The 25,612-nt window shown below is 44.5% G+C and overlaps 1 protein-coding gene across 10 annotated transcripts in view; it reads left to right on the forward strand.

Annotated features, from left to right (window-relative positions):
* LARGE1 (LARGE xylosyl- and glucuronyltransferase 1) overlaps positions 1 to 25,612 on the forward strand; it is a 535,223-nt gene that overhangs the window by 288,654 nt on the left and 220,957 nt on the right. For all 10 annotated transcript variants that reach the window (XM_058568473.1, XM_058568475.1, XM_058568472.1 and 7 more), the window contains one exon: positions 13,353 to 13,524. In XM_058568473.1, the coding sequence (XP_058424456.1) occupies positions 13,353 to 13,524 (172 nt within the window). The remainder of the gene's footprint in view (positions 1 to 13,352; positions 13,525 to 25,612) is intronic.

Below are 25,612 nucleotides of genomic sequence, written 5' to 3' on the forward strand. Positions count from 1 at the left end.
GCTCGTTCACTGTGATCAGGCTTTTATTCTACTTGTCATGTAATGAAATACTCCCTACTTTCAGATTCAGGATTACCGAGCGGCTCACGAGTGCAGATTCTGTGAGGCACTCTGCTGGGTGCGTCTACATCCATCATTTTGTTTTCAGTCTCCCAGAACAAGTAAGGAGCTTTGTCTCTATTTCTCAGATGCAGAATCTGAGTGTCAGAAATGGGAGCTGACCAGATTCCCACTTGCGTTTTCAACCTCTGAGTGCCATGCTCATTTCCTTATTTCATGTTGCTTCCAGATCAAGAATGCTTAAATATCCCCTCACCAGAGCATTAAAAAGAAACAAACAAAAAAAGAACTATGTATATAGGAACTTGACAATGTCTGTGCAGACAACAAAAAAGAACCGAAGTTACAGAGGTGTGCCGTTCATTTGAGTCTTGATTTTCCCAGCTACAAGTTCGAGTTGATTGGTTGGTTCATTTCCTCAATTGCTGGGTGCCTCAGGATGGATTGCGTATAAGAGTCTCTTGATAGGGCTTTAGTAACACAAAACAACACCCCAAAAAACCAATGCCAGGGCCCACCCTTGACTGCACATTAGCATCGCTTGTGATCTGTATCAAACCAGAAGGAGCAGCAATGCCGGGCCCCACCACTAGAGATCCCACATTGGTTTTTCTGGGGCCGGCCTCGTGCTGGGCCCCCGTGATTCTAATGTGCAGCCAGTGCTGGCCCATGGCTCCAGCCGGTCTTCGTCAGTGGTCTGGAGAAGGGCATCCAGGCTCCAGTCAGCCTGTGCTCTGGACTCTTGACAGCGCTGTTCATAGAAAGACTGAGCATCAGAGGCTGAGACTTTCTCAGGCACACTCTTTAGGTTCTGAGGAACAGAAATGACAAATCCATTTTAACAGTCTTTTTGGATCTAGACTGATTTTTCAAGCTTCCCTTTCTGCTTTTTATTTTGGTGTTATTGACAGTTTTCTTAGTAGAATGTTACTGGCCACTTGCACTCCTGTAGATGTTGGAGAAACATTTGTCCTGAGGAGGTCTGTACCCCTTCATTAGTTGCATCGACTATAACTATGTTGGACTGTTCATTTGTACTACAAGTATTAGCTCCGTAAATAGTCACCTTCGCTTTTGCTGATTTTACTTCCCATTACAGGTGCAGTTAGTTGCTCCATCCCAAGAATTCTAGGAAGACTTTATATACAGCTTTCACTGCCTAATGATCATTCGAATATCTTGAGTCAGTTTCCAAAATGATTAAGGTATTTGGAATGAAGTGAAACTGATTTTCAGTCCCAGCTCTTATAATTCTTTACAATTGTATGATTTCCTTGATGTCTACTTTATAGAGTATTGTGTGAATTAAAAGAATATTTATAAATTGTTTATAGTGTCTGTTACATAGTGAGCATTCCGAAAATGTGATATGATTGTTATTATCATAAATATAATAATACTCTTTTCCTTTTAACTGGGATCTCCTAAAAAATAGGATCATTCCACATATGCTATTCTTCCTTAGCATCTAATACAGAGTTTGGCACACACATGAATGTTTGGATAAATGAGTCACTTTCAGAATTAGGTGATTTTTTTTTTTGAAGGGGGATTTAGAGTATTAGGAATTTCTTTGATCAGTAACGAAATCCCCAGTGGAAGTAAAGGCTTAATGGAATTATCTTGTACCACATACCATCCTCTATAATAGTTTCTAAGGGTGACATACTTTTCCCTTCTGTTGGCGGAGACACAAGAAGGGTATGTATGGTACCCTGTATGGTAAATGGTATGGTAAATTCTAAGTCTATGTATGGTAAATTTCTAAATCTAGACAAGTTAGACAGCTATACTCAACACCTGGGTTCCTTGACAACCCTTCATATAAATAATAAGGGCCTATTATGGGGGGGTGAACGTCAATATAACCACAGTCTTAAGTCCTCTGAAACAAGGCTTCAAGCTCAAGGTTAAAATATTTGAAATTATAATAAATAGACCATTGGTGAATGTTTGTTAGATGTGTTACCAGAGCTGAGTAAAGGCATCATCTTTTCAGGGGTGACCAGTGAAGAGGGTCTTTTTGGCTGTTAGCCAGGAGAAATTCTGATTGACACTGACAAGGGTTTCCTTTGGATCTTTTTACTACACCAGGAGAGTTTTGCCTTCCATGTTTTGTGAAAGAAAACAGTTTTAAACCAACCAGAAATTAATTAAGTGGCACCTCTGGTTCATCATCTTCCTTAACCCTCTTTACCTGCTGGGGGTTGCCTTCCCAGGCGTTTAGAGTTAAATTGACCTGCAGGGTGGATCTCTGAAGCTGGGAACAGAGTGTCACAGGCAAGGGCTTCACCTCCAAAGGATTACAAAGCCCTCTGAAAATGAAAAACACCTCATTAATGCCGAGCAGCATGGTGCCTCGTTAATTGCCACCTATGAGGCTGCCCTTTAGATGATTCTCTGTGAAGGAGGCAGAGAGACTGGGAAAGAAGGAATGGGGGTGAGAGTGAGAGCATGGACAGAGTGCTCCCCAAATCTCTAGATGAACTTGAGAACAGATCACTGTCATGTTTTCTGATTAAACTGCCTTCTGATTAAATTCAGAAAGGCAGGAAGAACTGCTAGGCTCAGCAGGTGCTGAAATCTGGATTCAGGTTTTGGGTTTATTTATGTCTTTTTGCAACACTTCTCTGTTTTGTGGCTAGTTTGGTGTTGTATAATCCTGTAGAGTGAAGTTTCTCAATCTCTTAAAAAAATTTATCATCTCCCTCTTACCAGGAGCGTTTTTAGATTTTTTTTTCTAATTGTGTCCCCCACATGAGGTTTTATTTATTTATTTATTTTAAATTTTTGTGTGTGTGTGTGTGTGTGTGAGAGGAAGATCAGCCCTGAGCTAACATCCATGCTAATCCTCCTCCTTTTTGCTGAGGAAGACCCGCTCTGAGCTAACATCTATTGCCGGTCCTCCTCCTTTTTTTCCCCAAAGCCCCAGTAGATAGTTGTATGTCATAGTTGCACATCCTTCTAGTTGCTGTATGTGGGACGTGACCTCAGCGTGGCCGGAGAAGCCATGTGTCGGTGCACGCCCGGGATCCGAACCCGGGCCGCCAGTAGTGGAGCACGCGCACTTAACCACTAAGCCATGGGGCCGGCCCCTACACATGAGGTTTTAATAACAAATTTTTGTGATTTCCAAGATTTTTTCGCCCCACAAGAAGCAATTTTTGCCCCACTAAGAATGCGTGCTGGGGGGCCGGCCTGGTGTAGTGGTTAAGTTTACACGCTGTGCTTCAGCGGCCCAGGGTTTGCAGGTTCGGATCCTGGGTGTGGACCTATGCACCGCTTATCAAGCCATGCTGTGGCAGTGTCCCACACATAAAGTAGAGGAAGATGGGCACGGATGTTAGCCCAGGGCCAATCTTCCTCAGCAAAAAGAGGATTGGGAACAGATGTTAGCTCAGGGCTAATCTTTCTCACCAAAAAAAAAAAAAATTATATATATATATATATATATATATATATGTGCACACATACATTAAAAAAAGAATGCATGCTGAAGAGTACATTTATAGTAACATGGAAACAAATAAGAATTTTATTTTTTTTCCTTGCATTTACTAGCAAAATGATTATCTCCATTCTTAGCACTTTGATCAGTAGTTGAATATGTGTGTCTGGGCATCTGGGTGTGTGTGTTACTTTTAGCTGGTGAAGGGTGTCTCCCAACTCCAAGTCCTGTGTTCTCTCTGGGTCACATTCTCGCTCCCATCACGCGTGATGTCTTTCTGTACACACAGGTGCATACACACATACTGTAGGATAAATAGGTTATGACATATGCTGATGAAACACTGCACCATCTATCTTAGAACTAGAACAATATCACCAGACCCACCTGGACGTCTTTCCCGTACCATCGCCCGACTTCCTCAACCCCCGTCAAGATAAATCACTATCACCACTAACCTGAATGCTCTAATGATGCTTTTTGCAAGTATTTGTTTTTATGACTCTCCAAACTGTGCTATAATTTCCTGAAAGCAGTCATCTGCTGTTTGAATGAATGAATGATGAATGAATGAAGCAGGTTCACCAATCTCCCCATCACAAGAAATGGTTCTGAATAAGCAGTGCTGGTGTACATGGATTGTTTTACTTTTTCAACATCATTCATTGAGTGCCTTCTCTGTGTCAGACACTATACTGAGTATACATACATAAATACATACTGTGCACTGTAATAAGAAAAATTGCAGCTTCTAAAAATATTAAGTCCAGGCTATGCAGGAGCTAATACAATTTTCTCCTCAGTGCATTGAAAAATCTATTAGTTAGGAAGGCAGCTATATTTCAGGAAATTAAACCACTGTAACAGTCCAGTTCACAAATCAGAACTCCCAGTGCTTTGAAATGCTCCATTTCATAACATAAAGTACTGAGGAACGTTCAGGCAATCCGTGAACGCTCCACTGACCAATCCCCCCAAGCTTCACAAAGCTAAATAGAGGATGCTTCTTGCCAGACTTGAGAGAGGAAGGGGTTTTGTTGCCACTGATAAGAGGAATGTGTTTATAGATCTGTGATCATGTTCCTCTCGATTCGCTGTACTTTGTCATCATTCTAGAATTAATTATGTTTGTGGAAGATGGTTTCCCAGTAGATTTCTGAATAATGAGCATTTCGGGTGGAAGCCGGCTAACTTATTTTAGGCTGGGCTGTATATTCTGAATAAATGCTCATTGATGCTTAGTGCAGATCTCTGTCACCTGTAAAGACAGGCTGGGGACTCTTACAAGGTTTCCTTCCAAGGTTCCATTGTGGGAAGACATGAAATATGTAACTCATCTCCCCTGTTGATATTGCTTCCTTAGAATTTCACAGAAGCTGGCCTAGAGCTGCTTTTGTTGAAATGGGATTTCTAAGTTTAAAAAGAAGGACAGCCAGGAACCTTCTTGGCTTCACAGTCATAAACTGCCCATGAGGTTTAGGGTTATCTAAAGAACTCCTGATCTTTCATCAACACTTTCTCTTATTAATCTTTGGGAAAGGTCTTCTCTCCCTGTACTTCCAACCATGTCAAGTTCAAGTGGGACACTGAAGTTTGGGGCTATCTTACGCCTTGTTTCTGGACAGTAAGCTGGTTGGTGATCTAGCGTACATGATTTGGCCAACGAGACCTTATGACATAACAGTGCTTTCTGTCTCTGCTACCTTGGTGTAGTCTGAGGACGCCTGCTTTAGGATCACGTGGGGCGCTGGTTAACAATACAGATTTCTGGGCCCCACCCCAGACCTGATGAATTGTCACCTCTGGGTATGATCCTGGGAATCTGCATTTTCTGTAGGCATCCTCCCAGGTTCTGATGTCTGTCAGCTGCCTGCTGTTAATCTTCCTCCTCCATAGGTCGCTAGAGTATATGCCAAAAACACAGTTGACATTATGTCTCTTTGCTAATGAAAACCTTTTTGTTTCTTCCCACTGTCTCAAGGATATTGTCCCGTGTTCTTTAGCATGGCATACAGTAGTCTCTGTCCCTGCCTGTCCATTTCCTTCTCCATCACTTCCAACTCCAAGCTCTACCTAGGTGTATCAGACTGTAGTTATTTTACAGACACACACACACACACAAACACACACACACACACACACACAATTGCTTATGTATATCTCTGTGCCTTCACTGATGCTAGCACCTCTCCTGTTTTTCCCCCAATATTTGAGAAATTCAATTTTCACCACCACATATAAGGCACATCTCTAACTGATTACTATCCTTCCCTTCCTAACACTCCCCTTTAAATGTCCTTCCACCAGACTGGTGCTGTACACATACTTGGACTTTATCATAATCCAGTTCGCACCATCCTATAATTACAGCTGTGGTAGCTGGTTTCCCAGATGGCCCCAATAATCCCCATCCCCTAGTATTCAGACCCTTGTTTAGTCTCTTCTCACATTGCTTAGGGCTGACCTGTATAATCAGTGAGACATTGCAGAAATGACAGCATGTGACTTCTGAGGCCAAGTCATAAAAGACATCCCAGCTTCCATCTTACTCTCTCCTGGATCAGTCACTCTGGAAAAGCCAGCTGCCATGTTGTAAAGGCAGTCAAGCGGTGCAGTGTGTGGTCCATGTGACAAGGAACTGAGGCTTCCTGTTAACAGCCAGCGTCAACTGCCAGGCATGTATGAGTGAGCCATCGTAGAAGCAGATCTCAAGCATTCCGACGTCTGCAGGTTCAACTGACATCTTGACTGCAATCTCTTGAGAAGTCTGGAGCTAGAACCACCCAGCTAATGTGCTCCCAAATTCCTGACACAGAAACTGTGAAAGATAATAAATAATTATTGCTGTGTTAGCTGCTCGGTGTTGAGGGAACTTGTTATGCAGCAATGGATAATGAATATCCGCTAGACCACACTCCTCGAGGACATCAGCCATGTTTTATTCATCATGGACTCTGGTCCCTAGCCCCTCCTCAGTACCCGGACCACATTAAGTGTTCCATAAATGCTTATTTAAATGATCCCAACTAAGCTAAACTGGAGTTTTTCTTGGCTGGCGAGGGTAAATACAAATGCAGATGGCTTTATCTAGTAGGTATGAATCTCATCTTTTCTGTTGCTCTAAATATTGTTGGTAATAATATTAACAATGAATAACAATAGCCGATAGTTATATATAGCACCAGCATTCTCACAATCCTAGGGAGTATGTGCTGTAAGGATGCCCATTTTACAGATGGAAAAACTGAGGCGCACAGTCATTACTTGCCCAAAGCGGCCCAGCTAATGAGGGATGGAGCCAAGATTAAAACCAAGGCAGTCAGACTCCAGAGTGAAGTGAAGGCTGTTAAGCAATTTAAAAGCTAACACTGAGCTCTTGCCATGGGCCAAACACTGTCCCAATGGCCTTAGTTCCCTTGCCTCATTTAATGCTTTTCCAAACCTCGTGCGATACGTATGATTTTATTTTCTCTATTTTACGGGTTGAGGAGATGGAGGCTTAGAGAGATGAGCTTGCCAGTGTAGAGGTGGTGGAGTCGGGATTTGCAGTCCGGCCGTTCGGACTCCCCAGCTTGGGCTCCTTCCACCGTCCTCCTCCGTGGATCTCCCAGAGTCCCCGCCCCGCCCCAGCACCTTGCCCTCTGTTTCTCAACAGTGATGTTCTGAACATAGGGTTGGTTGCCAAGACAACGACTGAGCAACAACCTGACAGGCAAATGACTTTTCAAACATTCTGCAGCCAGGATGACTTCTTTTTTTAATTTTAAAAAATGTGTCAAGGTGATTTGTAACCCACAGGAGAATGTTGATATGGGTAAGAAATCTATTTTGAGCAGTCAATATCCCCAGGATGTTGGAGGAAAGCTCACAGACTACAAATGTAACAACCTCCTAGGAAGCGAGCAGAGCATGCTACTATTACCCTATTTTACAGATGAGAAAATGAAGGGCTGGAGAGACTTAGAAGCCAGGAATACCCAACTCCAAGACCTTGGTACCTAAGTGCCATGAAAAATTGCCTCTTGGTGAATGAGGGTTTGGCTGGATGGAGGCAGGGGCTCGGTATTGACCCTACTGTTGCCCGGAGGAGTGAAGAGCACATCTGAGTAGGCCAGGGGCCGTGGGAAGGGAGAAGAGAGAAACACTCACATCATTTCAAAGTGGAAGGTCTGGGGCTGGGAGACTGAAAATTGGAGTAAGACAGGACTCAGTCCTCATCCCCCAAACTTTGGGCACTAGGGTAATAACTTAACCCAAACTTTAGACTTGTCAGGAGGGGTTTAAGGAAGAGAGCCCATAGAAAGCTCTTGGGACAATGCCTGACACCCAGGAAGCATTCCACAAATAGTAGATATTCTATTCTGTTGTCATAACTAGGGCATCCCAACACCTCCTGAAAATCATCACCTTTAAGAAGAAATGGGCACCATTTCCTGACAGAGCTATCCTCTTGTCTTGGTTTCCCCGTCTATCAATGGTCAAATGTGGCATCCCCATTGATACCTCACTTTCCTTTGTGCCCTGTATTTTACACAGTCACCTTCAGAGACGTGTCTTCTCTCCAACCCTTTGCCTCCGTGCTTGTGTCCCTACCCTGGTCCGATTTCCTAAGTAAAGCTTCGGAGTAAATCCTTCTCTATGGCCCACCTGGCATCAGATGAACGTTAGAATCACTTGCATTGCTTCATAGAAACTCCGCTTGGGGTCTGTCCACCAAGGAACTGGCAGCTTCTGGAAAGTGAATTTCCCCTTGAGAGCATCCCTCATCCCCCCCAACTTTAAACCATTAAAACCTGGAATTGCTTATGCCCCTTTATGTAAGTGCATTAGGTGGTATTCTTGAGCACGATTGCATTTTTGCTAATTAAATCTTAGAACATGCTGCTTAGAATTATTAACAGCCATTGTAAGGATAATAATCTGTCCATTAAAATAAGCCTAACTTTCATTTTTATGATTGTTTTAATTACATGAACCCTTTTGTGTGTTTATAAGGATGAACAACATGCTAGGATATTGCTCTGCCAAGTGTTGTCTCTGTGGGATACTCTGGGGTAAATCTGCGTGATGCCCTCCAGGTTTCTGCAGCTTTACTCTGTGGATCGTCTATTCTCCATTGGCCCCATGACTTAGTGTCCCTGGTTGGATTGAAGTTCATTCCAGGGTGGGAATGAGATCAATACCAGTGTGGATTGTACCAAGGGACTGCCCCAAGAGGTACATGGGTGACCACTCCCACCCACTTTCCTTCCTCCTGAAACCAAGGTTGTGCTGTCCAATTTGGAGATCTACCAGTGGAAGCTCTGAGTTTCCCAGTAGATCTCAGTTTGTGATTTTGTTAACCATTTATGTAGAAATATAGGAAAAGATGATGGGTGACTTATTTCCCCTGACAAAACCATTTCCATTCTCGATTTCGCCTTTACTGTCAAAGGTACTATAATTTCTTGCTTTTATCAAGCTCCAAATCTGGAATCGTCTGAGCCTGGGTAGTGCTGACACACATTCACTAGGAGAAGGAAAGTGGGGTTTACAGAGGTCCGCTGGATGCCCAGCAGTACACCAGATGCTTTGCAATCCACCCAGGAATATTGTGAAGTAAGTGTTCTAAGCCCCGATTTTGCAGATGAGAAAACTAAGGCTCGTAGAGGTTAAATAACTTGTCTGAGGTCACATAGCTTATTGGACCTGGTGGAGGAACTGGTGCTAAAGCCCGGGCTTTGGGGCTCAACAAGCCATGCCTCTTCCATTGTACTGTAGTGACCCTGGACATGAGCAATTAGGGATACTCCTGCTCCTGGTTGCGGAAACTATCAAAGGTTGGCTTTGAACCCAAGGCGGGCTAACTCCAGAGTCACGCACGTTATCAAACATGTTTGAGTAACGACTATGTTGTTACCACAGTAAAAATGACATCGTCCCTGCCTTAAGGAGTTCCAGTCCAGAGCAGGAGAGAGACATGGAAAATTAGACACAGTGTGATCGCATGCTGTGTAAGAGGAAAGGAAACAGCTTGCTTCGGGAGCCCTCAGCCAGCCTGGGGCAGTGGGGAGGTGGCGCCTGGAGGGTGGCGCCTTCTAAGTTGAGACTGAGGAAAGAGCAGGATTTGGGTGAAGGGTGGGAAGAGGGCATGTTATATGCTAGTTCTACGAGAATGAGCCATTTATAATAAATGTATCTGCTGCTTACCACGCGTTCTTTGCCCCCAAAGATTCCTTAGTTTTCTACCCTTTCCTGGGGTTTTCTTTCTGAGTATAAACTCATTTGAATGCTTCCTTTTCCTCTAATTGAACACTCTGACTTAATTGATTATGTATTAAGTCGGGGACTTGGGGTGACATTCAGGCCTGGGCTCATGTTGAGATTAATTTATTCCTGTAGTCCTACTGTTCCGTGGTGCATCCAAGTGCCTCCCATGTGAAGGAAAAATACAGCCGGGTGTCAGGGCAATCTCATTAGACGGCTTAACCCCACGCTCTGGTGTTCAGTCTTCACCAAGCTCTCCTGCTTTGACAGTAACCAAAATAGATGAATACGTTAATCAAAGGTCTGATTAAATCGCACGGCTCTGCAGCATGGACCGATGATTGCCAGGCTTCAGTTCAGGCAGATTCTCAGGGGAGGGAAGAAACAGAGCTGAGTTCCAAAGGCCGGGGCTTTCCTGAGGAAGAGTTTTATAAAGCCAATGGAGGGAGTTACTTTCCGAGGCCTCAGGCCTCAGATCTTAAGGTGATGGCTAGTCAGGAAGCTAGCTCTGAAGGGAGGATAACGTGTTTTAGGGGAGGGACAGACATTCGCCTGGCAGATTCCAACTCTAGCTTTGTATCTTGCTTGCTTTGGGATTACAGACAAATGACTCACCTTCCTGTGCCATCTGTCCGTTCGTCCATCCTTCTATCCATCCTTCAGTATGTCCACCCATCCTTCCATCCACCCACCCACCCCACAGAGATGCATTTTGCATCTGTTTTGTATAAGACATTGTGCGTTGGTCTTGCCGTCATTTGTAATGTAATGACTGTGCTGGCTGTGCTGGGTTTGTCCCTCCAGGTCCTCTCTTGCCCTTCTCCACTTTGCTTTGTGCCCCATGATGCTAAGGCATAAGGGCTGAGTCTCTGACCTTCCTTCCCCGCTGCCTTCCATTTGGGTTTATCCCGTGGGACACCCTACCAGGAGACCTGTGGGCAGGAGGAGAGAGAGAGAGGCTGAGATCTCGCTCCCTGTTTCCTCCTGTGGGATTGCCACAGGTCAGCTGTGTCCCTCTGCTGAAGGTTACTGCTCCTGCCAGGTGGCTTATTCATCTGGCTGCCCTCTCTGGTTTCCAGCAGCTGCTAGCATTGGCCCTTCAGGCCTTGGGTGGTAACAGCCCCTCACTCTTCACCTCCCGGGGTACTGCGCAGTTTCTTGTTACTACCCCTAAATTCTGCACACAGTTTGGTAAACAGTCCTTTTGTTATTACATTTTCCTCAGATTACCCAGTTCGAGTGTGCTGTTTCCACCCGCACCCTGACTCATACAATGCACTGAGCCCTAGAAGTAACTGCCTTTTATACATGGCAGAAGCTCAGAAAGGCTGAGCAAACTTGTCCAAGATGAAGTGGCCACTAAGTAACAATGTCAGAATCTGAATCAAGGTGCATCTGACTCCAGAACCCAAGGTTTAATGCTGTACTGTATCCCAGAGACCCCCCCCCACCCTCAATAGGAAGCAGTTAGAGGCCTGGCTACATAGACACTTGAAATCAGGAAGGGGAATCAGGAAGATGGGTGGGAGCGTATATTTGCTGAGGGTCTTTAGTGTACCACAAGCACTTGACTCCTTTAACCTCCTTTAATTTTGACATCAACTGTGTGATGTAGGCAGCGTCTCCATTTTACAGGTAAAGAAACTGAGGCTTAGCAAGATCAACAACTTGTATGGTGCTGGAGTCCAGATTGTAACTGTTATCTCTTTTTTCCCTCCTCCACGCTGTCCAGGAACAAGGTGACGGGGACTGTAGACAGAGTTGACGATTCTTTTTCTTAAGACTGACACATGGGGAATAGTGCAGTCCTTCAGTTTATGTTTTCTTTTTTTTCCTGGTCAAAATTGTGCTCACTTATGCAAAGGACCATTGCAAAACTGAGATGAGACTAGGAGTAGCTAAAGTGACATTTTCAAATAAACTGAAGATGAAAGCATGACATGGAGTGGCTTTGAGAGATGGAATGGATCATGAGAGTTATCACAGGGCATCCTTTCTCATAGCTTTCCTAAATCAGCCTCTTGCATTCCTGTTTTCCCATCATCACCAGATCTTGATATGTTTACAAAGAATGCAATGCTTAGTTTTTCTTTACAACAGTAGAAGCTCATTGAAAAAACTTGAAAAATATAGATTAGTTGAATATGTGTATGTAGGTATATATATATATGTATGTATATATACATAGAGAGAGAGAGAGCAAGATACTGATGCTCCCATCATCCCCAAATGATCACTATTCATAATTCCATGCTGTCCTTCCATTTCTTCTTTCTCTGCATGAATTTGGGTGGATGTGTTTGCCTGTTGTTTGATTATACATCGTGGTTATTAAGCAAAAGCAATTTTAAAACTTTTTTTTTTTTGACATTGTTTGCAGCTTTCTTTTTATTAAATCTTAATCTACATTGTTTTCAGCCATTGCATAGTATGCTATCAAATAAGAAAAATACCATTTTTAATTAACTATTCAATTTTGGGGCATTTGGATTGTTGCTGTTGCTTTTATAACATGGTGATGAACATCTTTGGAAATAAAGCTTGAGTTTCTCATTTTTAAGTTTGACTCTTTTTCTCTTTTTAAGAACAATATTCTCAAAATGGAATTATAGGGACAAAAGAGATGAGTAGTCTTTTGGAATCTTGATAAAGTGGCCACATTTTCCGTTAAAGGGTTCCATTATGAGTGTTAATTTCTTGAAAATTGTTTGCTTTGGTTTCCATGGAGATTCCACGGCAGCTAAGATGGGGTCCCTACCCATAGTGACCCTCATAAATGACCTGTACCTTTGAAAATTTTCATCACGTTGATGTTATGTACTATTATTAGCCTTGCCTTTGGGTACCAGGTGGTACCAAGGTGTGTGACTTGCTAACGGTTCTACCCAGTTGTGGGACGTTGTTGTTCCTTTATATTACATGAGTATTTCAATGTTAGCACTCCATGTGTTGTTCATTTCTATCCTTCTGTGTGTGTGCATCCTCTTGCTGCCCAGTGAAGAGTGTTGCATAGATTATGACCAGGTCTTCCTCATATGTTTGAGAACCAAGAGAAGGCAGCAACACTGATCTGTTCAATTACAGCTTAAAAAAACCAGCTGAGCGTAAGCTTTAACAATACCATTAAGTAGTAATCGTTAATGACACAGAAACGAATATAATTTAAAGAAATATATCTACCTAGGAACAATTATGTACTGGTTGCAAAAAAATACATATAGTATGATTCAATTTTTGTACTTTTATTTCTTCTTTTGTGCATATTCTTATTTTCTCCAATGAGCCTATATAATTTCTATAATAACAGCAATCTTATTTTTAAAAATCTGAGCAGAGTGTTTGCATGTAATAGTTATTTCATAAACATTACTTTTCTTCTCCCTTGATTCAGATACGACATTTTCTTCCAAAAAACTTCACGTGCCAAACTGTAAATGACATGAACAAATCTTTAAGAAAATATTCATTCATTTATTCAAATTTTTATTGGATACTTTTTATGTACCAGGAAATTTATAATGTTTATGCAAAAAATTAATGGAGTGATTTTTTTTTTTTCTTTCTTTCTCCTACTCCCTCTCTTTGCTGCCTTGTCTAGTCTGAAGTTTCCTGGATCCCCAACAAACATTACTCTGGAATTTATGGTCTGATGAAGCTCGTCCTGACCAAGACTCTTCCTGCCAACCTGGAGAGGGTCATCGTCCTTGACACAGATATTACGTTTGCAACCGACATTGCAGAGCTGTGGGCTGTGTTCCACAAGTTCAAAGGTACTAGTTGCCCATTTTTTCTGGTATCTTTGAAAGTGTCAGCATGCCAAGAAGAGTGATTGTATTTTTTAAAGATAGGAAGTTAACTCTTAATGAAGTCATGCTAATGAAATGGATAAGGAATTACAAATATAGTTGAGTATCAACTCTACTGCCATTTGAAACATATTAGAGTAAAACTGGAATTTGTTAGCATTTCTTTAATAAATGAAGAGGTTAGGTCTGTGTTCCTAGGAAGAACACCATTTAGGGTTGCTGAATTGTTTTGTAAGAAATAAATATCAAACGTGTATATTTTGTGTGCAGATAATTGAGTGTTGACTTACTTGTGTAGAGACATGCATTTATTGGTTTTCTCTTTTCTTCAAATGATGCTTTCCTGAGAAAGCCTGTGAGGTGATGGAGATGGATATTGATTAGAGTGTTTGAAAATGTTCTTATGGCTTTTGCTTTCATTAACATTGTGGTTTATCATTTTAAGGAGTGTATAAGTTTGGCTTTACAAGATGTTCCTTCTGGTCTGGGTAGTTTCTTCTTAGCTAATATTTAGCTGTTGTCAGCACGCCAAGGTTTGTGAGAGTATCGATGGGAAATTGTGAGCCCAATAGGTGTATTTAACTCTGGCATGGATGCATGAGAGAAGTGGCAGGTTAGCACAAATCTTGGACTATTATTTTAATACTCCTCTCCCAGATGTTTTCCTTAAAACCACATTATTTTTAAAATTCTTCTCTATTTTAGACAAATACAGTGAGAGATAAGTTTGGCAATGAGATTTTTTTCTTTATGTCTTCTTATTTTTTTAATTGCACTCTGGCTTCTTTGTTTAAGATCACTCCTGCCTCTTCTCTATAGCTCCTTATGCTGTGAAGGTGAGATACTACTTAGTGATTTTAAATCACACATTTTCATAAATCACAGGATATTCCAGTTGGTTTCTGTTTTCATTCATGGACAGAAGAATAAATTCCTTGCCCACTCTAGTCTCTGCCCGCTTCCTTCTGGGGGCCTCTTAGCTCTGGGCTAATTGAAAAAAAAATCCTTAGCATATCATGCAAGAGATACTCCGACCCTCGGACTCTTTCTCTTGTCAGGGTCAAAACTTGCTTTCCTTACCCAAGTCAATAATGACACTCATAAAGACATCATTTAGCAAAACTGTCAAAACTGAATGTGTCTCAATTTTCTAATCTCCTCTTCATAGAATGCTTGAATCTGCCCTTTTATTTCACAAAGAAAGAAACTGAAGCTTGACAGGATACAGGGTTCGGCCCAGAGTTGAGACCAGAATGCGTGTGTATGTTGGCTTCCATGTGCATCTCTCTTCAAGTTCCCCTCTCATTTCTGCTTGTTTTCCTGATCACACTGAACTCCTTGGGGGCAGTTTCTTTTTTATTACATGGCATTTTGCATATTTTTATGGTGCTGTCTGCTATTCAGTGAGGTATTTATTCATCAGGCACTTACTGCAGCCCTCCTGGGTGTCAGGCTGTGCACTGGGCTCAGGAAAAAAGGAGATGAGCAACGACAGGAAGTGAGAGTTATCACCTCTCCTGTAGAGGGTCAGAGAAAGCAGCTGGGCAGGCCTCACGCAGGAGGTGGTCATCGTGCTCTGTCTCGCGGATAGTAGTGTGTGCAGTGGACGCCCACGTTCCCCTTTGGGAATAAAGGGCTTATTACTCCAGCTGCGGGGAGCACTGCCTGCAGATGGCCCTCAGCTCTCAGCCCCCTTTGGGGATGGCCTCAGGCCAAGAAAGTCACGTGCCCGCGGCCACGCCCCCTTCCTGGGGCACCCCACATTGTGGAATGCCCGATGACTGTGGACTCGCGCAGGATCCGCTGTAGCACTCCCTCGAGTGTCCAGTCCTGCTTCCTTCCTTTCACTGTCACACGTGCTGCCCCCAAGAGCTCTCCCTAAATTAACCTCCCGCGTGCTAACTTTCACGTCAGAGTCTGCGTCCGGAGAAACACAACCTGCCATGTGCCTTCAGAGCTACCAGACCCCCTTGGGTAAGTGTAGCTCAGCAGAATCACTGGAACAGGTGGCCACTAATTGTAACATTGTAGCTAGGACATCACATTTATTCTGTCCCAGCTAGGGCCTGCCATGGTGCTCGTGGGCTTCTCTGGCCAGTAACGACAAGAATATGATCATGGTATTAAATCCCTCATATCATGGGTGGAAGGGAAGGCTCCCAGGGCTCTTGCTGCTCCCAGAGCTGCCCAAGGATTTGGATTTGGAGGGCTCTGAGATTCAAGGCAGTTCCTGGGGCAGAGCTGAGTATATGGGCCAAGATAGGGGGAAGGAATGCAAGGAGCTGAGTTAATGGACTGCATTTTATTTTTTCATTCTTTTATTGGTTTATTTCTAGCATTTGTTGAGCCCCCACTGTGCAGAGGAATATATTAAATACTGTTGTTATCTAAAACCATCCAGAACCCAGCACCTTCCTTCAAGGAACTCACCAACAAGGCTGACTGTGTTACATTTTTCTCTCTCACCAGCAAAGGAGTGGAATAACATCTGAGGTTTCCCCACGCCCACCCCCACAACCTTCCTGGAAAAATACAGAGGTGAAAAGAAAACAAATAAACTCTTCTCTTCTCCATATGGCCCTCATTTGTACACTTTTTTTTTTGGTGCTTATTTTTTTCTAAACTGGAACGGTTAGAAGCCAGGTCATGGAACAGGCAGAAAGCCCCTTCAGGCAGACCCATAAACTCAGAATGTTCTGATCCAAGAGGGAGAGTTCCCCTCTCCTAAAGGCAATTGCAGTTGCCATCTTTAACTGTAACATTTTGAGTGACATTGATGCAATTTGGCCTTGTTAATTTTTCTGTTTCAGAACAGCTAGTTAACTGGGGCTGCAGGAGCTCTTGTGTTCAGATCACATATACACGGGACTCATTAACGGTGCTATGAAGTCTCCCTTACCTACATGCCTTACGTGGAGAACCTGGTAAGAAGCCTTTTAGTAAGAAGAGCTTAGACCCATCCTCTGCCTCTGCCGTGGGCTGCTCTGTTTGCCTCCTGAGGATGTCCACATGCTCCCTGTGCCTCCCTCCCATCAGTAGTCTGCACATTATCAAACCAGGTCCAACAACAGGAGGATGTTCAGAGCCGCTGATTCTTCACAGAGAGACTCAGACATGCCATCAATGCCTAAAATTAGGAGCCACCCGTTCAGTCATGTTTACTGAGCTTACTAGTTGCCAAGGAGGTTTCTGACTGTTGGTAATGTTGCAAGAATAAAAGAAACCCGACCCCTATTCCTGTGAGTGTATAGTTGAGTGGGGGAAGACAGACAATAAACAAACAAGCAAAATATGTAGTTTAGTAGATGGTCATAAGTGTTCTGGAGGAAATTAGAGAAAGGAGATAGGGGTACCTGTGTGTGTGCGTGTGTGCACGTGCACACACTGTTTTGGTATTCAAATAGGGTGGTAATAGAAGGTCTTAGAAGAAAGGTGACATATAAGCGAAAACCTGGAGAAGTTGGGAGAACAAGCATGCCAGGCGTCTAGGGGAAGAATGGAATAGTGTTCTAGGCATAACGAACAGCAAGTGTGAGATTTCAGAAGCCGTGTACCTGGCTTGTTTGAGGCATGGGATGGAGTGAGAGCAGAGTGAGACCAGGAAAGGGGCGGCGGCTGCTGAGGGCAGATCACTGAGGCCTCGTCTGCAGGGCAGTGGGAGGATTTTGACTTGCCCTTCAGTGATGGGAAGCTGTTGTCCAGCTTTGAGCAGGAGTGACATGATCTGATTTGTGATTTTAATGGATCATCCTGCCTGACCTTTTGAGTATAGGAGGAAGCAGGGAAACCATTTAGGAGACTTTTGGAATCATCCAGGTGAGATGATTATTGGCTCAGACCCAGCTGGAGCAGTAGAGGTGAAAGATCTATTAGGGATACATTTTGAAAGTCGAGTTGTCAGGATGCTCTGTTGATGGGTTGTGGGGAGTAAGAGACATCAGGGTTGAGGATGACCCGAGGTGGCTGGAGGGGTGGGATGGCATTTGGGAGCTGGAGGAGACTGCGAGAAGAACAGGTTGTGGGGAGGAAGATCAGGAGTTTGGTTTGGGACAGTTTAAATTTGAAATGCCTAATTGGACATCCACACAGAGATGGTGAGGAGGAGGCAGATCAATGAGTATTTGTAAAGCAAATGGAAAGTGCTGTTTCGTAAGTACTTCTTGTGTTCCCAGGCACTGAGCTAGAAGCTTTGCACATTTGAAAAGCAAAATAAACTGGGCCCAAGAGAGGTTAAATAATTTTGGGTGCTCAAAGAGCTATTGCACAGTAGAACTGAGCCCCAAACCGTTCGGTTTTGGGGTCTGTTCTCTTTCTGCTACCCGCTGCGTCCTCTCCAGGCTTCTGATAGGGTGGCGCAGGGGATGCCCACTGACCTGGGAGGTAGGGTCTGCACCTTAGTTCAGGGGTGACTGCTCATCATGTGCCGTAGTTTTACTGCACAAAAATTTGGAAATAGCATCTGATGTTAGCAATTTAAGGAGGCCGTTGTGAAGGCATAAATAATAAATGCACACTCATAATTTGAAACTTTTAGAAGAAAGCCATGCTGAATATTCAAGATAGTATGTTTATTCATAAGGATAAATGGCTTCCCTTGAAGAAGACCATATTGTCATAGTGTAAAGTTTTGGCCAGGAAAGAGGTTATGGTCAGACTCTCAGCCCAGGTGGGCATTACCCTGCCCACCCTTTCATAGCACCACAGTGTGGGCAGGTATATCACAGCAGGGGAAAGAACCTAATAGACTCACTGTGGACTAATTACAGCTAAGATTGTTAAGCACTTACTCTGTGCCAGCCACTCTTGTTAAGCGCTTTGTGGGTAAACTCATTGAATCCTCACAACACTCCCATGAAGTAATTACTGTTAATGTTGCTGTTTTAAAGATTTGGGAGCTGACCTTTAGGGAGGCAAAGTGGCTTGCCCAGAGTCTCAGCTCTGAAGTTATAGAACTAGAATTTGAACTCAGACAGTCCAATTCTACATCCAGTACTCTCTATCCTGTACTCTACGTTCCCAAAAGAGTTGGTGGTGGGCTTGGAGTCTCTTTGGAGAGACCAAAGTTAGATATATGGAAGAACTCCAGGTGACCATATAAACCAGTCTGTAGAGGGCCGTCCCAAGGTGATAAAGGCATGGAGGCAAAATCAGAGGCATTGGCAAGTGTAGTTTTCCCAGGATTTGAGAAATAAAACCTGTCTCTAGAATCCAGGCCCGGCTTGTGACTTCCCAGAACATTGTTTTAAAGTAGCTGTGAACCACAAGAGCTCTACCCATGCACTCATCATGGTTCAATAGAATAAGCCAGAATCGGGTCTCACCCAGTGACTCTGTGACGATGGGCAGGTTACTTGACTTCTCTGTGCCTGCATGAACAAGGAACAATGCCAACAGGGTCGTTGTGAGAAATGTACAGGATAACGTGCGTTATTTTTCTCTTATTCCATTTTCTGTAAGGACTCCCACCAGAGGATACCGGATAATGGCGGACATCGTTACTGTGTGTCTGTTCCGTTACCTTGCAGCTTTGTCCACAAAGTCATCGGGGCTGGGGTGGCTATAAATGTAAAATAATATAGAAAAGCTGAGTCTGAAGAACATTGAAAGTATGACTTTTGAAAAGACATTTGTAGAACTTTTGTGATTCTAATCACTTGCCTTGAAGGAGCTTTTAAAGACCCTTTGACATTTCTTTGGGTCTTTTCTGTCTTACCTTGTCCTGGCTTGGCCCTCCTCCAAATGAAGCTTTACTCCCCTCCCTACTCCCACCCCACCCCAGCCCGCTGGTATGAAAGGAATCAAAGAAGGTCTTTCAACAGGACCACATAACCTCGCACCAGTCAAGTTGGCCAGATTCCCGCAGGCCCTGCTCAGCCCGGCCTGTGGGGGCCTCTCCCAGGGCTCCCTGCAGACAGGGTCCACTCATCTCACCTGCTCCTGACGGTTCCTAAACTGGAGAGACTGTTTAGCTGCAGGGAAGAAAAACAGACGTCTTGAAAGACATAAATTCTCAAATAGGTGTTTTACAATGACTTCAACAGCCAGTGTCTGTGTGGGGGATGTGCTCTTAGTACGAAAGGTGCTGGAATTCTGCTGGGAAAGGGCGAGCTGGGCCTGTGGTCTTTGTGCATCAATCATGTGATTCCACTAAAAGGCGGGGGCATTTCTTTTTTGTCTATACCGTGGTTTTAAACATTATCCTGCACTCCTAGTTTTGTTAAGTTGCTTCCTCTCTGCTAATTGTCGTCATGTTTTTTTTATGTTTTTTTTTTTTTTTTGTGAGGAAGATCAGGCCTGAGCTAACATCTGCCAATCCTCCTCTTTTTGCTGAGGAAGACTGGCCCTGGGCTAACATCTGTGCCCATCTTCCTCTACTTTGTATGGGACATTGCCGCAGCATGGCTGGACGAGCAGTGCGTCGGTGCACACTGGGAACCTGAACCCCGGCCGCCAGCAGTGGAGCGTGTGCACTTAACCGCTTCGCCATGGGGCCGGCCCCCATTTTTTTTTTTTTTTTTGTGAGGAAGGTCAGCCCTGAGCTAACATCTGTACTAATCCTCCTCTTTTTGCTGAGGAAGACCGACCCTGAGCTAACATCTATTGCCAATCCTCCTTCTTTTTTTCCCCAAAGCCCCAGTCGATAGTTGTATGTCATAGCTGCACATCCTTCTAGTTGCTGTATGTGGGACGCGGCCTCAGCATGGCCGGAGAAGCGGTGCATCGGTGCGCGCCCGGGATCTGAACCCGGGCCGCCAGTAGCGGAGCGCGCGCACTTAACTGCTAAGCCACGGGAACGGCCCCTTTGTTTTGTTTTTTAACTTCTTATTCCTGGTTGATTTTCCACTTGGAAAAGTCATATGGCCTTTTACTTACTTTCCTCCTCTCTCCTCCTCGTACGCTCCTTCCTTCTGCACATCTGTTGTCCATGCGGCTTCCAGGCAGAATCCAGGAACTAGCACTTTGATTTCCTCCTTAGATGAGAGGTTCTTCTGTTTAACAAGCTGAGATGCTCACCATTGGAGAACATCAAGAATTGTGTTCCTGGCAAAAGTGGGGAAGAGGTTTTAATTATTTTTCAATTGAACTTGGAAGTGGATCTGCCTTCTCTTACTATATTAGAAAAATCTTTGAACCTCCCTGAGTGTCTTTTTTGTTGTTTTTCTATAAAAGCGAAGGAATGATATAGTAGCGACTCCCCCATAGGCTTCATTCTGGTGGTGAAGTTGGGAAATGTCTCTGCTTTGCACGGTACCTAATAAAGGATAATTCCCTTCCTTCCTTCTGCATCTTTGTTTTCTTGTTTTTCAGCCTGAAACTCCTGCGAGTGAGAGGAACAGAAGCCTGCCTGCTGCCTTCCCTCCCTGTCCTCCCTGCCTCCCAGGCCCCTGGGCCCCTGCCTCTCCCCGCCCCACCCACCTCCCTGTCCTCCCGGGCTCCCCCCTCCCTGCCTCCCGCATTTCATTGTCCCTCATTCTTGCATTAATTTATTATCTTTTGAGGCCCTGGGGATAGAATAGTGAATAAGACAGACCCAGTCCTGCCCTCACGTTGCTGATTTCTGTGAAATGCTTTTATGTGTCAGGCACTGGGCTGTCTCCTTCAGCCCCGGTATGTCTTGAAGTGTCCTGCCCAAGATCAGCCAGCCAGTTAGTGGCAGAGCCTGGATTGAAGCCAGGCTGACCTCAGAGCCCACGCTCTTAACCAACAGATCCTAGATCCAACTGAACACACATTTACATTACAGCACGGGAAGTACCTTGAAAGGGAGAACTCAGGGTGAGGGAGAAGCACGTTTTAGGGAAAGCGGGTTGGGAGGATCAGGAAGGCTTCTGATGAGAAGAGGCCTGGAGACATTAGCCTCCAGGACCCCTCTTAGAGGAAATGCCATACGCAGAGGCCTGAGGTCCAGAGAGAGAATGGTGCCAACAAACACTGAAAAAGCATTAAATCGCCTCAAACAGGCCAGGCGGGCTCCTGCCTTTGGTGCTTTGCTCTGATGTCCCTTTGCTGGGCACGCTTGTCCCAGATCTCTCCCCGTCTTCCTGCCATACCTCCCTTCAAGTCTCTGCTCAAATCTCAGTTTCTCGGTGAGATTTTTCCCTGACTTACCTTTAATCCTGCAGGCTGAGGCACCATCCCATCCCTGTCATCTGGCTCTTTTCATGTTTTTTTAGAGCACCCATCACCTTCTAATCTAGGTTATAATTATTTATCAAGACGGCTGCTCTGCCCCACCCCACAGGCGGCACAGACCCAGGTACCAGGGCCATGGCTGGCCTTACCTGGTTATTGTATGTCTTTCCTGCTAACACAGAAATGCTGTGAGGGCAGGGATCTTTGTCTGTCTTGTTCCCGATGCTTTCCCAGTGCCTAGAGCAGTGCCTGGCAGATAGTGGGTGCTCATCAGTGGTTGTCAAATTAATGAACAAATAAAGCATGTGATTCTAGGTGATGTGCAGGGTGGGAAATAAGGCAAGTAGGAGGGGTCTTTTAAATTACAGCTTTAGGCTTTATCCAGAGGTAACTGAAAGACGGTTCAGAGTTTCAGGTCGAGAGAAATATGCTCAGATTTTCAGATTCGAACATTTCCCTTTGGCTGCAGTGTGGGGGATGCTCTGAAAGATGAGGAAGCCAGTACTTGGTAAGAAAGTTTTGGCAGCACATAAGGCAGCATAGCTACTGCTCCTGTGCAAGCCAGATGTGAGAGTGGCCTATGGCAGGATATGACCTTGGCCTATGGCAAAGGACGTGGACTAGAGATGAGCCGGGGAAGGAGACTGGATTGCACTGGGTGAAGAGTTCACTTTGGGACGCACGGAGGATGAGCAGGTCTGGATCTTACAAAAAAGATCTGGGCTGGAGGTATCTTTAGGTGTTTCCTTTTTGGAATGAAAATAGAGCTTTTGGGTATCAAAATAGATGCTCTCACCAGGTTATTACAGTTTCCTTTTCTGGATTTCCAGGTGTGCCGCAATGGAGTTTCCGGGGGTGCTCATCCCGGGGCTCCTGGCCCTGGAGGGAGAGTGGCTGGGTTTGCTGTATCTCATAGAAGGCTAATTGGGGGGTGGCAGACTGTAATCAGCAAGTCCAAAGGCTAGGCGTGGTGCGGTTGGCAAAGCTGTGATTAGCGAGGAGGAGGAGCAGAAGGAATGCTGAGCAGAAGTCATCAGAGGAAGGATCACTGAACTCACCCTCATTGTGTCAGGAGCCCCTGAGTGCAGAGCCCATGGCCAGTGAGTGATGTCCCCTCCTGCCTCAAATTGCCACTGCATTGTCGAGGCAGCTGTCTCCTGGTGCCTGGGTCTGCACTGCTCCCGGGATGGGGCAGAGCAGCCACGCTGACACATCTCCAGGACACCCTTACTAGGCAGATGGGACTTCTGTCAATTGTGTGGCTTTCCTAAATGCACAGGGGTCCAGGCTCTCTGCAAAGTGAGCTGGAGGACACTTGGAGGCTCAAAAGGAAAGAGGAAAGACACATTTCTAGAAGTGGCTGTGAATATTTCTTCTCTCTCTTCCTTACCCAACTCAAGTGTACTCCTGGGTGGCGGGACAGAGAAGTCCAGGGCCTTTCCTTTGGGGTGCTCCTCATCCTCTTACCATCTTGGTAACCTTGGCACTACTCAGATCTCAGAACCTCTGTTTCCTACTGGCAAAATTGGGTTAATAATACTCCTCGGGTATGTTGCTTGCTGTGGGGGTGATGTGAGATGATACACACAGAGGTCTTAGCACAGTGGCCGACACAGAGTAAGCACTAGCAGTGTTTAGCTGCTGCTGTTACTAACATTAGAGTCATTTTATTGTCATCACAGTAAGGCAGCTGTCTACATATCTAAAAGATTTAGGATGCGAGGCCCTGGATATTAGAGGAGACAGTATTAGTCCTCCATGACTTAAGGAAATTTCCCCAAATATCCTCCATCGATATGGAGGAGGGGGGCCTGGGTTGGGGGGGCTGGTCACGTAAGATTAAGAGGATTTTGTCCTAATTGGAAAGAGCCGGCTGCGTGTCTCAGTGGGGAGAGCACAGGGTATGGAGCATGACAGTCCCAGACGTGGGTTTGAGGCCTGGCTCTGACATGCAATTTACACTTCAATTTCTCCATCTCAATGGGAAGAATACTTCGGAAGCAAATATGTAATTCGCCTAGTACTTTGCGGGTATTTGTTATATTATCCCAGTTCTTCAGTGTAAGGTTTTTCACATTTTACCATTTCTGAAATTGAGATGTGACTTACAAAAGCAACTTGACAGATGGTCTTTTTCTCCTGGAAAATGTTTTGATCTATCCTACAGTCAGTGGCGTCATGGAATCCAGAAAATGTGGTGTTATTATTTTATTAGTATTATTTCTCTAGCTTTTCCTTTTATCTTGGAGTGGTGGAGGAGAGATGGAGGGTGGGGAGGGCCCTAGACTGGTGTAGAGTGAGCTGAATTGGGAGGCTGATTAGAATCAGTAAAAGAGAAGGAGTTTAGGGTCTTAGTAGACCACTCCTTGATTACCTTTTATTGTGTGACCACAGTGTGTTGGGACATTTGTGCTATTGCTATTTTTGGTAAATACCTCCCTTGCATCTTACACGTGGGAATGGTTACCATCTCCTGATGAGCCTTCCATTGTGGAGATCCACTGCTTGTTTCCTGGAAGTGAATCTTTATATATGTTGTGGGCATGGAGAGAGGGGAAGTCAAGGGACACGGGGTCATGGAACATTGTGGATTTTTTGAAAATTTTAGAGATTGAAAAGCTTGAGGATTATACCTAAAACTACAGGGAGCAGCTCTGCCCGGAAGTCTTTTCTCACTTGTTCAGACATTCAGTAAATATTTACTGAGCAGTTACTTAGTACCAGACACACAAGTTATGCTCTCCAATGCTCCGTCCATTAGAAATTCATGTGACTAACTTATCCTTCTTTGAAAAAATCAGATACTTCTGGCAACATTTTAGGGTTACCTGCCATTAATGTGAATTATTTAGCTAGATTGCTTTTCTAACACTTAGCTGATATCAGCTGCCTTGAGTCAAGGAGATTTTGATTGTGGATGTAGCTACTGTGGATGCATAGAGGGGATAGGGCTGTTCTAGGTCATTCTGGGGGAATTGAGGGTGAGGGAGCAGATTGAGACTAAATAAAAGCATGAGGGACTTAGTGGGGATGACAGTGAGAGACAGGTAGTAGGAGGCGGCAAGAAGCAAATACTTGAATGAATTTATGGAGACAAAGACAAAGCCTATCGTTAGAATCATGTGCTCAGAAAAGAAGCTGGTTTTGTTTTGTTTTGTTTTGTTTTTGAGGGACATTGGCCCTGCACTAACATCTGTTGCCAATCTTCCTCTTTTTCTTTTCTCCCCAAAGCCCCAGTACATAGTTGTTTGTCATAGTTGTAGAGTTGTAGCTCTTCTTTGTGGGACGCCACCTCAGCATGGCTTGATGAGACGTGAGTAGGTCCACACCCAGGATCCTAACTGGCTACGCCACTGGGTTGGCCCCCAAGTTTTTTTTCTTGTTTGTTCTACACGTATCTTGGCCAAAGGGGCCTTAAATGAAGGTTAGCTCTACTCCTAGTCTATATACGAAATTGGATTAATAGGCATGTGAGAGCCAAGCAGTAACCTAATGATCATTTACAACTGTGGTCTATGAGCAGTAATTCTGAATTGCAGGTGGAGGCTGGCTTTCAGGATCAGAATTACCTGTAGAGTCTTTCCAGATCGCACAGGTCCAAGGCCCACTTCCATCCTCCAACAACAGCCCAACACCACCAGTGACTCGAGAATCATTGCTTTAGTACAGGGTTTCTCCATTTGGTGTTGTTGACATTTAGGGCTGGATAATTCATTGTGGAGAGCTGTCCTGTGCATCCCTGGCCTCTACCCACTAGATGCCAGGAGCACCCCCACCCCCACCCCCACCCCCATCCCCATCCCTGGTTCCCAGCTGTGAGAACCAAAAATATCTCCAGGTATCACCAAATGTCCCCTGACGGGCTATATCTTTCTCTGTTGAGCACCACTTCCTTAGTGGCCAACGATTACTGATGAAA

Source organism: Diceros bicornis, chromosome 25 (genome assembly GCF_020826845.1).
Source record: "Diceros bicornis minor isolate mBicDic1 chromosome 25, mDicBic1.mat.cur, whole genome shotgun sequence".
Taxonomy (NCBI): Eukaryota; Metazoa; Chordata; class Mammalia; order Perissodactyla; family Rhinocerotidae; genus Diceros; species Diceros bicornis.